At 44.4% G+C, this 14576-nt stretch overlaps 1 protein-coding gene across 1 annotated transcript; it reads left to right on the top strand.

Annotated features, from left to right (window-relative positions):
* The first annotated feature begins 796 nt into the window (after positions 1-796).
* Positions 797-13685, top strand: UCMA (upper zone of growth plate and cartilage matrix associated). The gene is made up of 5 exons (XM_083573672.1): positions 797-1911; positions 2281-2349; positions 2505-2600; positions 8852-8950; positions 12583-13685. The coding sequence occupies exons 1-5, from the start codon at positions 1854-1856 to the stop codon at positions 12678-12680; spliced, it is 420 nt and encodes a 139-aa protein (XP_083429798.1). The 5' UTR covers positions 797-1853; the 3' UTR covers positions 12681-13685.
* The last annotated feature ends 891 nt before the right edge of the window (positions 13686-14576 follow it).

The following is a 14576-nucleotide window of genomic DNA, read 5'->3' as shown; positions in this document are numbered from 1 at the left end:
TCATCTTTTACTCTCATCTTTTACTCTCTGTCATTTTTTACTCTCACCACCACAGATGTGGTTTGAACAAATATTTGCTGCTTTGTTTTCAGGGCACCGAAAATGGAGCTTAGGTCTTCCCCCTCAAGTTGTCTGAGAGCAAAGTGTCCAAGTGGACACAAGTTTCTCTAGTCCAAGTGAAACATCATCAACCTCACTTGTTCCTGTTAAGATACTTAACTGTTAGCTCAACATTCATTTTTGACAAAGAAACTGTTAGCTATAAATGCAGCCCATCATGTGGGCTTTCTGGTATTTAAAGCATAGGAGCCAATTCCTAGGGGTCAAGGTCCCTTTGCCCCCCCCCAAAATATTTGAGGGGTCTCCCAGGGTTGATGGGCATTGCCATTCAAATGGTGTGTGTGTGCTGTGTCATGGGATTAATTATGTGAGGCAGGGCATACCTGCCACCCAAATCATTTATTCAAGTTGGCAGCCCTGATTCAAAGAGCCTGTTACCCTGGATACCAGTAAGTCAGCTGTTGAGGAGATTTTAATAAGAAACATTCAATAAATGGCATTGGTAGAGTGCACTAACATCACAATGTGATTTTGTTGTTGTTATTTAGTCATTTAGTCATTTCCAAGTCTTCGTGACCCCATGGACCAGAGCACACCAGGCACTCCTGTTGTCCACTGCCTCTTGCAGTTTGGTCAAACTCATATTAGTAGCTTTGAGAACACTGTCCAGCCATCTCGTCCTCTGTCGTCCCCTCCATCTTTCCCAACATCAGGGTCTTTTCCAGGGAGTCTTCTCTTCTCATGAGGTGGCCAAAGTACTGGAGCCTAAGCTTCAGAATCTGTCCTTCCAGGGAGCACTCAGGGCTGATTTCCTTAAGAATGGATAGGTTTGATCTTCTTGCAGTCCATGGGACTCTCAAGAGTCTCCTCCAGCACCATCTACATTACTCCATCAAAAAAGGAATCAGGTCTTCATAAAGAATCATTAGCAAAGCATCATCAGCATTGTCCATATGGGACAGACATTTACGCCCAGCCTCTGTTGTTTGCCTCCTCCAAGAAAGTGCATCCTGATTGTACTAAATTGTGGTAAGGCTCTATCCTGTCCACCTTCTTCCTGAAAATAGTGAGCTCATGAAACTCAGTAACTTACTTTTCCATTCACCAGATGTGTTTTTTTCAGCAACTGTGCCTAGTACCTACCTTTTGCCTTAGGCACAAGTTCAGAGATGTGATGGGGTGAAGGAGAGGGAAAGATGTTACCTTCATGCCCTGCTGGTCACTACTGGAAACAGTTGGAAGCAGAGTACTGGATTTGGTGGTCCTTTGGTCTGATGCACAAGGTTCCTCACATAGTGAATTCAGTTGCAACTGAAAACTAGATGCAATCAGGCACATATATTAGCTCTGCCACCACCCTAAAGTTGCAGCTGCTACTACCCTCGCCACCCAGGTGCCCTTCAGCAGTCAGACTGTTTCTTGCTTACATCTGTACTTCCCTGTCACCATTTTTGCAAATAATATGTCTGGTTTTCATGAGTCTCCCCACTTTGCCTCGCTGTTCACAACTCATTCCCCGCTGGGTGTGTGTCTCAGAGCCAGCATGTTTGCTACACACTTGTTCCTATGCTGAGTTTTCCATGCTCCATTGAACCTGTCTCTGCAGCCAAGGCGGGAGCTCCCAAGTCAAGTGCCATCCAGGGTTCCTCCTCTCTCCCCCCCCCCCACCCTCAGGGAAGAGCATCACTTTCTGCTTCATTTCCTAGAAAGAGAACAGGACTCTTTTTATTCTTTTTTCTGTGTGCAAAAGTCGCTGTGACATTCATTACTGTGCCGGCTGGAACACGGCAGAGATGAAGTGGAAGCAAGTGCTTTTTCGTTCCTGCCTCATGGCTTTAGTGCTTCTGATTGGTATGTATGATTTGCAATAATAACTACAAGGAAAGGCTGAATTTCAGCAAGGAATAATAGGGCAACAAATGGCAGCATTTGTCAGTTTAATGGGATGAGAGAGACTGTAGTTTTCCCATCAAATCACCAAATGCTAAAAGATATTCAGTTTCTAGCTACTACACCAGCAATACTGCTTTTAAGCTATGTCCAGGATATAGACTAGACCTTAGTGCATTTGCTATCCAAGGCATGTTAAGAAGAACAATTATCTTTGCCATGTTATAATATAGCATGTAACAGTTTTAAAAAATCACCTGTAATTTTCTCCAAGATTCTGTACTTACTCTCACTAAATCCAAAACTGGGTTTATACTTCACCTTCTCTAGTTCTTGAAGAAGGTGGTGCCGTGGCTGTGGAGTCCAAGAAAGCAGCAGCTGGAGAACTCAGCAAGGAAAGTAAGTGGGGAGATTCAATTTTATTAATTAACTGGCTTTGGAAAGGGATAAGACAATATCAACAAGACACATATTTACTTTAAACATTTTTGAAAATAAATAACCCCCACCCATTTCTCACCAGTAGTCAGGCTCCCTTATTTTTCTACTTCCAGGTGTTAAAAAGAGAGTCTTCATGAAGGAATCAGATGCCTCTAACTTTTTCAAGAAAAGAGGCAAAAGATCTACCAAGTCCAGAGACGAGCTCAATGGTGAGACTGTTTGGAAGCTGTTTACGGAAAGCTGTGATTTATTTAATGTTCCTTTAATCTCTTGTTTTTTGGGCACATTCCTAAATTGTCTGCCACGCTGTGAAATATTTATTAACTGATCAGTGAAGATTAGAACAGGCTTCTTACTCTTCTGATTTTCATATTGAAACACACATGTATGCAGTGGTCGCCACTATCCATTTATCTGATTGAATACGACTACTCTAGAGTAATAGGCAGTGGGATGTCAAAGACTGGCACATGGGTGGGGAGGAGTGATAGTAGAAGGCAGCAGGAAGAAAAAATAAGAAAGTTTGCTTGTGTAAGTCAGTACTTGAAAAACTCTTTGTAGCTGGGGTTTTCATTTAATTTCTTAATACGCATATTTATTGGCTGCATTTCTAAATTAGCTAAGTTGTTGCTTTGGAAACTGAAATGTATTTGAAAGTATGAGATGTTTCTTAATTAGTTTAAACCACATGGTGGTCCAGGCAGTGATTAGGAGGACAGAGTGGGAGGTGCAGGGCATCCTGGTGAACTCAAGATACCTGAGTGCAATGCAGAGACCTGCTCTGTCTCCTTCTGCAGTTTAGGGAAGAAGCTGAACAAGCACAGGCTTGGCCACGTTCAGACGTTATTTAGCTGTTAATCCTCTTTGCCCTCACTGGAATTAGACCAGAGCAGTCCACAGATAAAAGTATTTGAATTTGTATTTGTATATGGGGAGCAACTTTGGCCTTTTTGTGTTTGTCCCTGCCTTTTAATCTGTTGCCTTCTAATCTATTACGCCAGTTGAGTACTGACAGGGTGTGCGCAGACAGCTTTGCATGCCCCTTGCATTCTTAAGAAAAAATCTGACCCAAGTCGTATGCAAAAGCATGCAGCCAGGCACCAGGCAATTGAAAATTTTCTTGTGCACTTTCCTGGTTCTGCAAAAATGTGCAGAACCAATATGTCTATAACTAGACTCCATCATTCAGGAGTGTGCAGGAAATAGTTACATGCACATTCAGAAGTAGTGGGTGTGGAAAGGGGAGTGACAGGAAATGATGATTGATCTACCCACTCAGGAATACAGAACAAACATCTGCAAACATGAGTGGAGTGGTTTGGAGCCCAGTTCACCCCAATTTACTAGATTATCTCTGTTTTGGGAAAACCTGATTTTACAGAGGGGGGAAAGCACTGAGATTGGTGCTGTTTGATAGTCATGTGGACTATGCAAATTAAATGGTAACACAGCTGCAAGCACACCGGAAACTCTGGGGTGGGCAGGCCCTGCAAGACCAGTTCCAGCCCTCCTTGGTAGAACCCTGAACAACATTCATAGAAATGCACACCTGACTTCATTTAAAGTAATTATTTAAATATTAATATAATTTTTTATCTGTAGTGTACACTGGAAGCAGTACTGTCAGCGATTGATCTTGCCTCCTAGCAACCAGGGCTGGCTCAGACTCTTTTGTCACCCCTGGGCAGGCAGCATTTTGCATCCCTGACTCCTGCAGTTTTTGTCATTAGCTTAATAACACAAAGGGAGTTGTGTGCAGCACTTTCCCAGGGTAGAGTTGGCACCCACTCTGAGACACACGCAGGCCGGACGGCCCCTCCTGCATTTCACTTTCTCACCACTCCCAGGACATTTAACAGCTGGAAGTGACCACCAGACATGACCCCTCTCAACATAGAACTTGACTGAGACAATAATAAAGACAATACTATCTCTTTCCTTGTGAATCACATTGATGGAGCACTTAAAATGCAGGAAACAAAAGCAAAACGTGGTTGATCCAATGTGTCGCATGTCTTTCCAAAGTCAGAATTCCTTTACTGGCATCCCTCCGCCACTGCTTGCTACCCTCAACTCAACAACCCATAATACTTAAACTGAACAACAAAAAATACACAGGATCCTTGCTTCTTGGCACCCATCAAGAGTTAATGGAGTGTGCCTCCAGGGCCGAAACCAAACTGCTGGAGAATTACAGCACCCTCTGTGGCTGCAGAGGCAGATGACTTGTACCTGCTGCCTCCCACATTCTTTTTGCTGCATTTGCAACACCCAAGTGACCTTTCTGGGGCGCAAGCTTGGGCTGTGTGTATGGAGGTCCTGGGCTGCCCAGTCGACAAAACCCCCCTTTCAGCCTCTCTGGTGGGGTCCAAAGGAAAACAGAGCAAGTCTTCTGGCACCAGCTGGGCTGCAGGAGTTGCTGGAAGGAGGCAAACTAGGCGCCATCCAACCGTCTTACACAGGATCCCTGAAACAGTGTTCGTTCTCCTTTTGAATACTTTTGACTTCACAGAGCGATGCTCCTTGATTAAGAGCAGCTGAGTGGTGCAGCTGGGTGCAGTGCCTTGGACAGGCCAGAAATCCTCATCTAGTAGGATCTTCCTACAAGATAGTGCAGGCTAGCAAGAGAGGAAAGTTTCCATTCCCTCTTCTGAGAACCTCACTCAGAGCAGAGGTGAGTCTCTCCGTTGGGCATCTTATGCAATCTACAGAATCCAGGGGTAAAGCTTTTTCTGGACTGCACTACTGCAGAATACAGTTGTGGGTTTGCGTGTTTATTACTCCCCACCCTTTTTACTTAAAAGCACAACAGCACCCAGCATTATCAGGGACTCGGGGAGAAGGTTAGGCTGAACTTTTCTCCCTGAGATGCTACTTTTCTCACATGAGGTATTTTCTGTGGGGCAGCAGGCAGCCAAATAAACAAAGACCTTAGAATATCGAACAGCAGTGAACCTTTCTGTTGTTAATTGCACTTTCTGTTAATGATCAGCTGGGGAGATGAAGGGGATGGGTAGATTTCCTCAAGTGCAGGTATTCCAAACTCACAGAATCACCATCAGAGGCACCAAAAGGCCACCCAGTGCTAAGTCCCTGACTCAGAGTGGAACCACTCACACCCTGAACTCACTCAGATTACCCCCCCCCCCACAGCCCAGAGCAAATTATGTTGATAACACATGTATGCAGTGGTCGCCACTATCCATTTATCTGATTGAATACGACTACTCTAGAGTAATAGGCAGTGGGATGTCAAAGACTGGCACATGGGTGGGGAGGAGTGATAGTAGAAGGCAGCAGGAAGAAAAAATAAGAAAGTTTGCTTGTGTAAGTCAGTACTTGAAAAACTCTTTGTAGCTGGGGTTTTCATTTAATTTCTTAATACGCATATTTATTGGCTGCATTTCTAAATTAGCTAAGTTGTTGCTTTGGAAACTGAAATGTATTTGAAAGTATGAGATGTTTCTTAATTAGTTTAAACCACATGGTGGTCCAGGCAGTGATTAGGAGGACAGAGTGGGAGGTGCAGGGCATCCTGGTGAACTCAAGATACCTGAGTGCAATGCAGAGACCTGCTCTGTCTCCTTCTGCAGTTTAGGGAAGAAGCTGAACAAGCACAGGCTTGGCCACGTTCAGACGTTATTTAGCTGTTAATCCTCTTTGCCCTCACTGGAATTAGACCAGAGCAGTCCACAGATAAAAGTATTTGAATTTGTATTTGTATATGGGGAGCAACTTTGGCCTTTTTGTGTTTGTCCCTGCCTTTTAATCTGTTGCCTTCTAATCTATTACGCCAGTTGAGTACTGACAGGGTGTGCGCAGACAGCTTTGCATGCCCCTTGCATTCTTAAGAAAAAATCTGACCCAAGTCGTATGCAAAAGCATGCAGCCAGGCACCAGGCAATTGAAAATTTTCTTGTGCACTTTCCTGGTTCTGCAAAAATGTGCAGAACCAATATGTCTATAACTAGACTCCATCATTCAGGAGTGTGCAGGAAATAGTTACATGCACATTCAGAAGTAGTGGGTGTGGAAAGGGGAGTGACAGGAAATGATGATTGATCTACCCACTCAGGAATACAGAACAAACATCTGCAAACATGAGTGGAGTGGTTTGGAGCCCAGTTCACCCCAATTTACTAGATTATCTCTGTTTTGGGAAAACCTGATTTTACAGAGGGGGGAAAGCACTGAGATTGGTGCTGTTTGATAGTCATGTGGACTATGCAAATTAAATGGTAACACAGCTGCAAGCACACCGGAAACTCTGGGGTGGGCAGGCCCTGCAAGACCAGTTCCAGCCCTCCTTGGTAGAACCCTGAACAACATTCATAGAAATGCACACCTGACTTCATTTAAAGTAATTATTTAAATATTAATATAATTTTTTATCTGTAGTGTACACTGGAAGCAGTACTGTCAGCGATTGATCTTGCCTCCTAGCAACCAGGGCTGGCTCAGACTCTTTTGTCACCCCTGGGCAGGCAGCATTTTGCATCCCTGACTCCTGCAGTTTTTGTCATTAGCTTAATAACACAAAGGGAGTTGTGTGCAGCACTTTCCCAGGGTAGAGTTGGCACCCACTCTGAGACACACGCAGGCCGGACGGCCCCTCCTGCATTTCACTTTCTCACCACTCCCAGGACATTTAACAGCTGGAAGTGACCACCAAACATGACCCCTCTCAACATAGAACTTGACTGAGACAATAATAAAGACAATACTATCTCTTTCCTTGTGAATCACATTGATGGAGCACTTAAAATGCAGGAAACAAAAGCAAAACGTGGTTGATCCAATGTGTCGCATGTCTTTCCAAAGTCAGAATTCCTTTACTGGCATCCCTCCGCCACTGCTTGCTACCCTCAACTCAACAACCCATAATACTTAAACTGAACAACAAAAAATACACAGGATCCTTGCTTCTTGGCACCCATCAAGAGTTAATGGAGTGTGCCTCCAGGGCCGAAACCAAACTGCTGGAGAATTACAGCACCCTCTGTGGCTGCAGAGGCAGATGACTTGTACCTGCTGCCTCCCACATTCTTTTTGCTGCATTTGCAACACCCAAGTGACCTTTCTGGGGCGCAAGCTTGGGCTGTGTGTATGGAGGTCCTGGGCTGCCCAGTCGACAAAACCCCCCTTTCAGCCTCTCTGGTGGGGTCCAAAGGAAAACAGAGCAAGTCTTCTGGCACCAGCTGGGCTGCAGGAGTTGCTGGAAGGAGGCAAACTAGGCGCCATCCAACCGTCTTACACAGGATCCCTGAAACAGTGTTCGTTCTCCTTTTGAATACTTTTGACTTCACAGAGCGATGCTCCTTGATTAAGAGCAGCTGAGTGGTGCAGCTGGGTGCAGTGCCTTGGACAGGCCAGAAATCCTCATCTAGTAGGATCTTCCTACAAGATAGTGCAGGCTAGCAAGAGAGGAAAGTTTCCATTCCCTCTTCTGAGAACCTCACTCAGAGCAGAGGTGAGTCTCTCCGTTGGGCATCTTATGCAATCTACAGAATCCAGGGGTAAAGCTTTTTCTGGACTGCACTACTGCAGAATACAGTTGTGGGTTTGCGTGTTTATTACTCCCCACCCTTTTTACTTAAAAGCACAACAGCACCCAGCATTATCAGGGACTCGGGGAGAAGGTTAGGCTGAACTTTTCTCCCTGAGATGCTACTTTTCTCACATGAGGTATTTTCTGTGGGGCAGCAGGCAGCCAAATAAACAAAGACCTTAGAATATCGAACAGCAGTGAACCTTTCTGTTGTTAATTGCACTTTCTGTTAATGATCAGCTGGGGAGATGAAGGGGATGGGTAGATTTCCTCAAGTGCAGGTATTCCAAACTCACAGAATCACCATCAGAGGCACCAAAAGGCCACCCAGTGCTAAGTCCCTGACTCAGAGTGGAACCACTCACACCCTGAACTCACTCAGATTACCCCCCCCCACAGCCCAGAGCAAATTATGTTGATAACAGAGCACAAGTGTACAGAAGATTTTGCAGACCAAGAACCTCATGAGGATGAAAGTGAATAATGCAAACTAGCTGCTTGCTGCAAGCAAAATAAGGTGACTAATTTTGAGGCTATAAAACATCATCAGTTTGGATTCTTTTTGCCTATTTGGTCTAAAAAACACGTTAATTCTTGCTACTTCAAGGAGTGGGCTTTTGCACTCCTTTTTAGCTGGATTAACTCTTAAATAGTTGGGGTTAATCCAATAATTGGATAGCATTAATAAATGTTATTTTTCTGTTTTAAAATAGAAAAGCATTTCAAGACTTGCAGGTGGCATGTGAGCTGGAGGCTTTCCATTCTTGCTCTATAGTTAAGCACTCGAAGGCTTACAGTCAAGGGAGATTTATAGGACATTTAGATTGAAGTGGCTCGGTGCAACAAGAGCAAAGCATCCCTCAGTCCCTTTTCAGGCCTGCTGGCTAATACTCTGCTCATCTTTCAATACAGCCGAGACCCGCCAGATGCTGGCTGCTGACGAACAAAGGAGGGAATACTATGAGGAGCAGAGGAACGAGTTTGAGAACTTTGTTGAGGAAGAGCGTGATGGTAAGACCACAGGGTTCAGCAACAGAAGCAAAAGGGGTGTCATGTGTTTTCCATGCTTTGGGTGCACACTTGATCATTGCAAGCGCCACACTCCACAATGCAGAAAAATGCATGTGCTGATATCCTCGCAATCTGCGGGGGACAATGAAGAACAGCAAGGTTTGGGGAAGTGCTACTGAACCTTTTAAAGCAGAGGTGATGAACCTCTGGCCAAGTCTGGACGGCTGCAGTTTAACCACCTGTGCCCTAAATAAAAACCTCATGGAGTCTTCCTTAGCTTGTGAATTCTGGCTTGCAGTGGCGACAGAAGGTTTCTTGTGAAATGCAAGTGATGTTAAGAAAGAGAACTTTCTTTGCTTTCAGGATAATGTTGCAAAAGTCTCCATTTCATGAGATCCTATCTGTAGTTTTGAAGAGAATTGTTCTTAACATGTGAGTTACTTAATACCGCTAGGACACACACAACAAACTCCTTCTTGTCTCAGGTTGCCAATTGTTCTGATTTTGCGAGCGTCGTTCAGCGGAGGACAATCATGTATTGAATATTTTTTTAAAAAAACAAACCCTGAAAGCATATTCAGAGGGAGGCAGAAACAGTTTGGGAAACGTAAACGTGTACTAAATATGGAAATGAACTTTCTAAACTATGGCACACGCTGCTCAAGAGCCGTTGGGTCCCCAGATCCTGTGCAGAGGCTGGTAGCCACTTTGTCAGCCAGGCAGGTGTGGCAGCTCTGATCCAATTCCCTTTCAAAACAAGTATTTGGATGGAATTTTCCAATACTGTCATCTGAATGTAGCCCTTTTTCAGGCCCCATAACAAAATGCTTTGCATTTCCTGCCCCCCCCTGCCCCAGCCTAGCACAAGCCCTCCAACATTCCCCTGATGAAAATAAGGACATTCTATTCTACATCAGTACAACTGCTAGTTAGTTGTATTTATTGATTTGGGGTTTCCTTTTCCCCCTCAGGCTTCCCTAAATGCACTTCATAAGTTCAAATATTTCTGTGCTTAAAATGCTGCAGTCTTGTGTGTTTCCTCTAATAACTTTTGTACTTGACCAGGAGAAAATGCTCAGGCAGTGGTTCTGATGTAGAACAGAATGTCCCTATTTTCATCTGAGAAACGTTGGAGGGTATGATAAAAATCATGCTATCAGTTCCATCTTGGCTGGTGCTCAGCACTGACTGAAGGCCTCACAGTTGTTTTTAAATGCATAGGAAACCTAGCAGGAAAGCAAAACCCCCAAAAGGCGAGGTATTCAACAAGCCAGAGATGTCTGTGTAGCTAAAACAAATCCTGGTGAAATCCCCAACGCACCATTTAGTTCCACCTTTTGAGATGGGTTTGAGGATGTGGACAGGACACAGCTTAACCACAGTCCTCTTGACCGGAGTTTTGTTGTGAGAGGGGATCCCACTTCTTTGAGGGAGGCAAGCCCTCTCTGAGCCCAGGGGATAGTAGATAACTAGCTCTCAATTGGGGGGGGCAGCAAGTTGATTGAGAGGGTGGTGGGTGGACAACTGCCACTTGGATGAAGCTGAGTAGCCAGATACATTTAAGCTTCTCATTAAAATGGGAGAATTAAATTCAGCCGACTCACTCTTTTTAACTCAAGTCCAACATATCATTCCCAAGCATGATTTTTGGCTGACTTCCTTTAAACTCCCCGGTCCCATTATCTGCTTTGGAAACTTCCCTCTGTTTCAAAAGTACGGTAATATGTTGTGCAGCATGTTGAGGAACTTAGTCCAAACCTTCTTCATTGCAAGAACTAAGCAGGGCTGTGTGGTTTTTTGGATTCTGATTTAATTTACTGTAGTAACAGTTCCTCAAGAAATACAAGTTACATCATGGGTTCTGGCATAACATGGAGGGGCTTCAGAAACCCTGGAGAGAGTAAAAAAATCAGTCTGAATTGTTGCCTTGTGCTTTGCTTGCTCCTCAGCCACAAATGAAAGTACTTCTTCCTATACATATTTTTTCCTACCTAGTAAATCATGTTGCTTTTAACCATACCACCACATCATTTCCTACCATTTCCACATTCGGCAGGGAATGCAAATATGGGAGGAAGTTTTCCATCAAATTTTGTTCTCTGGAATTCCAAGTGCAGCCCCAACTGAATGCTGCTCTTTGCATCCAGTGTGTCTGCCTGGTGTGTCAATACATCCAGATATTTTTCCAGAGGTGCCCTTTCCCTGTAATGGTGGATACTCTTGACATACGCTGATACTGCCAGATTTCTAGATATTCTGAAGCTGGAAAAGGGGAGATTCATCTTACCCTCAGTTTTTACTTCTTAAACGGCACATTCCTATGCTTGTCTCCTCAGATGTAAGCTCCACTTAGTTCAGTAGGGCAGGAATTGGATATGCAAACCTTAGAACATGAAAGCATGTACATCAAATTGTAATGTCTGCTGTCCTTATTGAAAAGGATAGTTTTAACTTGGTATACAATAGTTAAAGATAATGTAAAATCTCAAAATTGGAAGACCAGGAAATCATAAATAATCAAGAGCCTCATTGGTTTGAAGGCCTACAAATAATGTACCGTATTTTTCGCCCTATAGGACGCACTTTTTCTCCTCCAAAAATGAAGGGGAAATGTGCGTGTGTCCTATGGGGCGAATGCAGGCTTTCGCTGAAGCCTGGAGAGCGAGAGGGGTCGGTGCGCACGGACCCCTCTCGCTCTCCAGGCTTCAGGAAGCTCTCCGCAAGCCTTGCAAGCCAACTCCCGCCGGGCTCCCTAGGCTTGCAGATAGCAGCCTGTTCTCGGGCTTCCCCCGCCCCAGCCCCGTGCCTGGAGGGGAAATAATTTTTTTTTCTTTATTCCCCCCCCCCAAAAAAAACCTAGGTGCGCCCTATAGGCCGGTGCACCCTATGGGGCGAAAAATACGGTATGTTAAAAAGCTGCAAGATTTCATTTAGAAAAAACAAAACAAAACAAAACAAAACGTACCACTGGCAATATTTTGTATCTTTTTTCTTTTCTAATTAATATATTTCTGTAAGGAGTAAGAAATAACTTTTAATCTTTTATTGTAACCCTACCCAGTCATACAGAAATACTGAAAATGTTAGATATTTAATTTATAGAATCACAAATATTAATAGATTCGGAACCTATGACACTTTAATTGACCTACAAAATATCTTAGGACCTATTAGGAGTTATTTTTTTACATGATGAGTACTGCAAGGGTGCTAAATATTAGAGATCAGAAATTCCATTTCAGTTAGAATAAAGATTAGGTCTATCTCTGTTGGAAAACAAACTACATCTTTGTAGACCCTGTATGGGGGTTTACAATAAAAAGGTCCTAGATAAAATCCAGACAATGTCTGCTAAGAGGCACCATTAGCATCGGAGGCAGCAGGCTTTGTGACCTCCATTCTGCCGGAACTTTTCACGGATCCCCAACTGTTCCATCCCCCCACCGACTCCTAACTTCCCCTCTCTACACCCCCCCATTGAATTGTCATGGATCCTCTCTTGTAGACGGTTTTATGAATATACAAAAGGAGTTTCCCCCTGAGGTGAACAAGCAACAAGCAAACCAAACCAAGCCAGAACGTGGGTCATGTTCACCACCAATGATTTAATTTTACTTCTCTTCCCTCTACAGAGCAGGATGAGAGAAGCCGAGAGCAGATTGAGCAATGGCGCCAGTACCATTATGATGGTCTCTACCCACCGTACCTATATAACCGGCACATTGTCTAGAGCAGAGAGGAAGAGCGGGGAACACAAAACAATGAAAATGGGAAATCCCTGCTGAGCGTGCGATTGGCAGGACTGCCAGCAAGGCAATACAGATGAAGTCATGGAAACATGACTGATCCCCTCTCCATGGAACCTGTTTCACCAGGGCTTCAGCTAGTATCGAGTTGGCTCATAGGTGCTGCTTTGCTTTGTATCATGAAGCGCCGGTACGCCGCCACCTCCAGTCCTTGGAGCAAAGGCCAAATCGCTGCGGGCAAAACGGGATCTTTTAGACCTGTGCATATCTGAACAAGGGAGCAAAGGGAAGCGAAACCCCTGCTTAGTCCAGCCCCCTGGCAGGAAGACTAACCACCTCCTCAGTCATCAGCCTGACGCTAACCCCTCCTCCCTTGCTGATCTGCTTTGTGCTGGTTTGGGTGTGTGTCCTGCAAGTGTGTGCCTGGCATGTGGAGGGGGCACTGTTGCTTGCAGCCCTGGGCTGGTCAAGGCTGCATGTGGTCTTGGGCCAAAAAAGGTCGACCAAACTTTATATTAGAGCAAATGCATAAAATAAGCACTGTATTTTGATAGGGGCATTGGAAAAAAAACCCCAATGCCAGCTTGTGCTGTATCTGTTTCAAATGATTTTAGAATATGGAGCAAAGAACATTGTATTTGTTTATTAAAAATATATTAGCCTCTTGCAATCACTTTTCTTAGTCTATATATTTACTATTACATTTATTTCCTGCCTTTCCTCAAGGTGGCCTGCATGGTTCCTCCCCATCTTATCTTCACAGGTAGGCTAAATTCCATGGTTCCCCAGGATTTTCCCAGGTCCAGCACTCCAACTACACCACTAGGGTTGCTGCCAGTTAAAGATTTTACGATTCAGGGTGTGAGGAATCTTTAGTTTTGCACTTGACTTACTGGTGGCAAGATTAACTTAGGATTCAAATGAAGTATTTAAAGTGACTTATCACTTCTCCTAGAGGACATGGGTGCCGCTTGGGCTTGCCGATCAAAAGGTCGGCGGTTCAAATCCCTGCGACAGGGTGAGCACCCGTTGTTCAGTCCCAGCTCCTGCCCACTTAGCAGTTCGAAAGCACGTCAAAGTGCAAGTAGATAAATAGGTACCACTCTGGCGGGAAGGTAAACAGCGTTTCTGTGTGCTGCTCTGGTTTCACCAGAGTCATGGTTTCACTTAGTCATGCTGGCCACATGACCCGGAAAAACTGTCTGCGGACAAACGCCGGCTCCCTCGGCCTTTAAAGCAAGATGAGTGCCACAACCTCAGGGGTCCCTTTACCTTTATTACTTCTCCTACAAACTCTAGCCTAGCCTTCTCCCTGACATCCTCATTTTCTATATGCAGTGAGGTTCTCTGGATGGAGGTGCATTCTTTAACCTGCATCATGGTTCTGCAGAAAGAAAAATGTAAAAGCAGTTATCTTTCTGTTATGCAAAATAGATTTGTTTTCAGATGCATAATTTATGTCCTCCTTCTTTGCAAGTCCCTGCAGTCCCACAGCCCACCAGATGAGCTCAGGGCAGCTTTGAAGTTTTCGCAGGGCACATGGGAAAGCCTGTGTTTGCTATTCTAAGGGCTGGAAATGTCATTTATACCAAATCAAACACAAAAACTCTCAGCTTAATGACTTTCTACAGCTAATAACAATCAACTTCTGTGGCTTTTGGGGAGCATTGCAGAGTACACCAATGCCTACCTAGGCCTGGGAACAAGCTGCTCAGGCCCCCAACAAAAGTTGCTCCCAGCTATCCCACCCCGTCTTCAGCCAGGGCTCTTTGAAAAATGAGAACCAAAAAAGCACCTGACTTTAAGATGGCTGCACCATTTCAAGCAAGCACACACAGCAGCATTTCCATTTATTTATGAAGGCAGCCTTTGATTAAGCA

The sequence above is a fragment of the Podarcis filfolensis genome (assembly GCF_964270895.1).
Source record: "Podarcis filfolensis genome assembly, chromosome: 10".
In the NCBI taxonomy this organism is placed as follows: Eukaryota; Metazoa; Chordata; class Lepidosauria; order Squamata; family Lacertidae; genus Podarcis; species Podarcis filfolensis.
The sequence above is the reverse complement of the archived record's forward strand: the minus strand, read 5'-3'. Positions and strand labels throughout refer to the sequence as shown.

What these genes read in the sequence shown, in the direction of transcription:
- UCMA (XM_083573672.1), top strand. Translation starts at nt 1,854, where the DNA reads ATGAAGTGGAAGCAAGTGCTTTTTCGTTCCTGCCTCATGGCTTTAGTG. An exon ending in TGGAGAACTCAGCAAGGAAA is followed by an intron (nt 2,350 to 2,504) that starts GTAAGTGGGGAG and finishes TTCTACTTCCAG; the next exon opens with GTGTTAAAAAGAGAGTCTTC. An exon ending in TGTTGAGGAAGAGCGTGATG is followed by an intron (nt 8,951 to 12,582) that starts GTAAGACCACAG and finishes TTCCCTCTACAG; the next exon opens with AGCAGGATGAGAGAAGCCGA.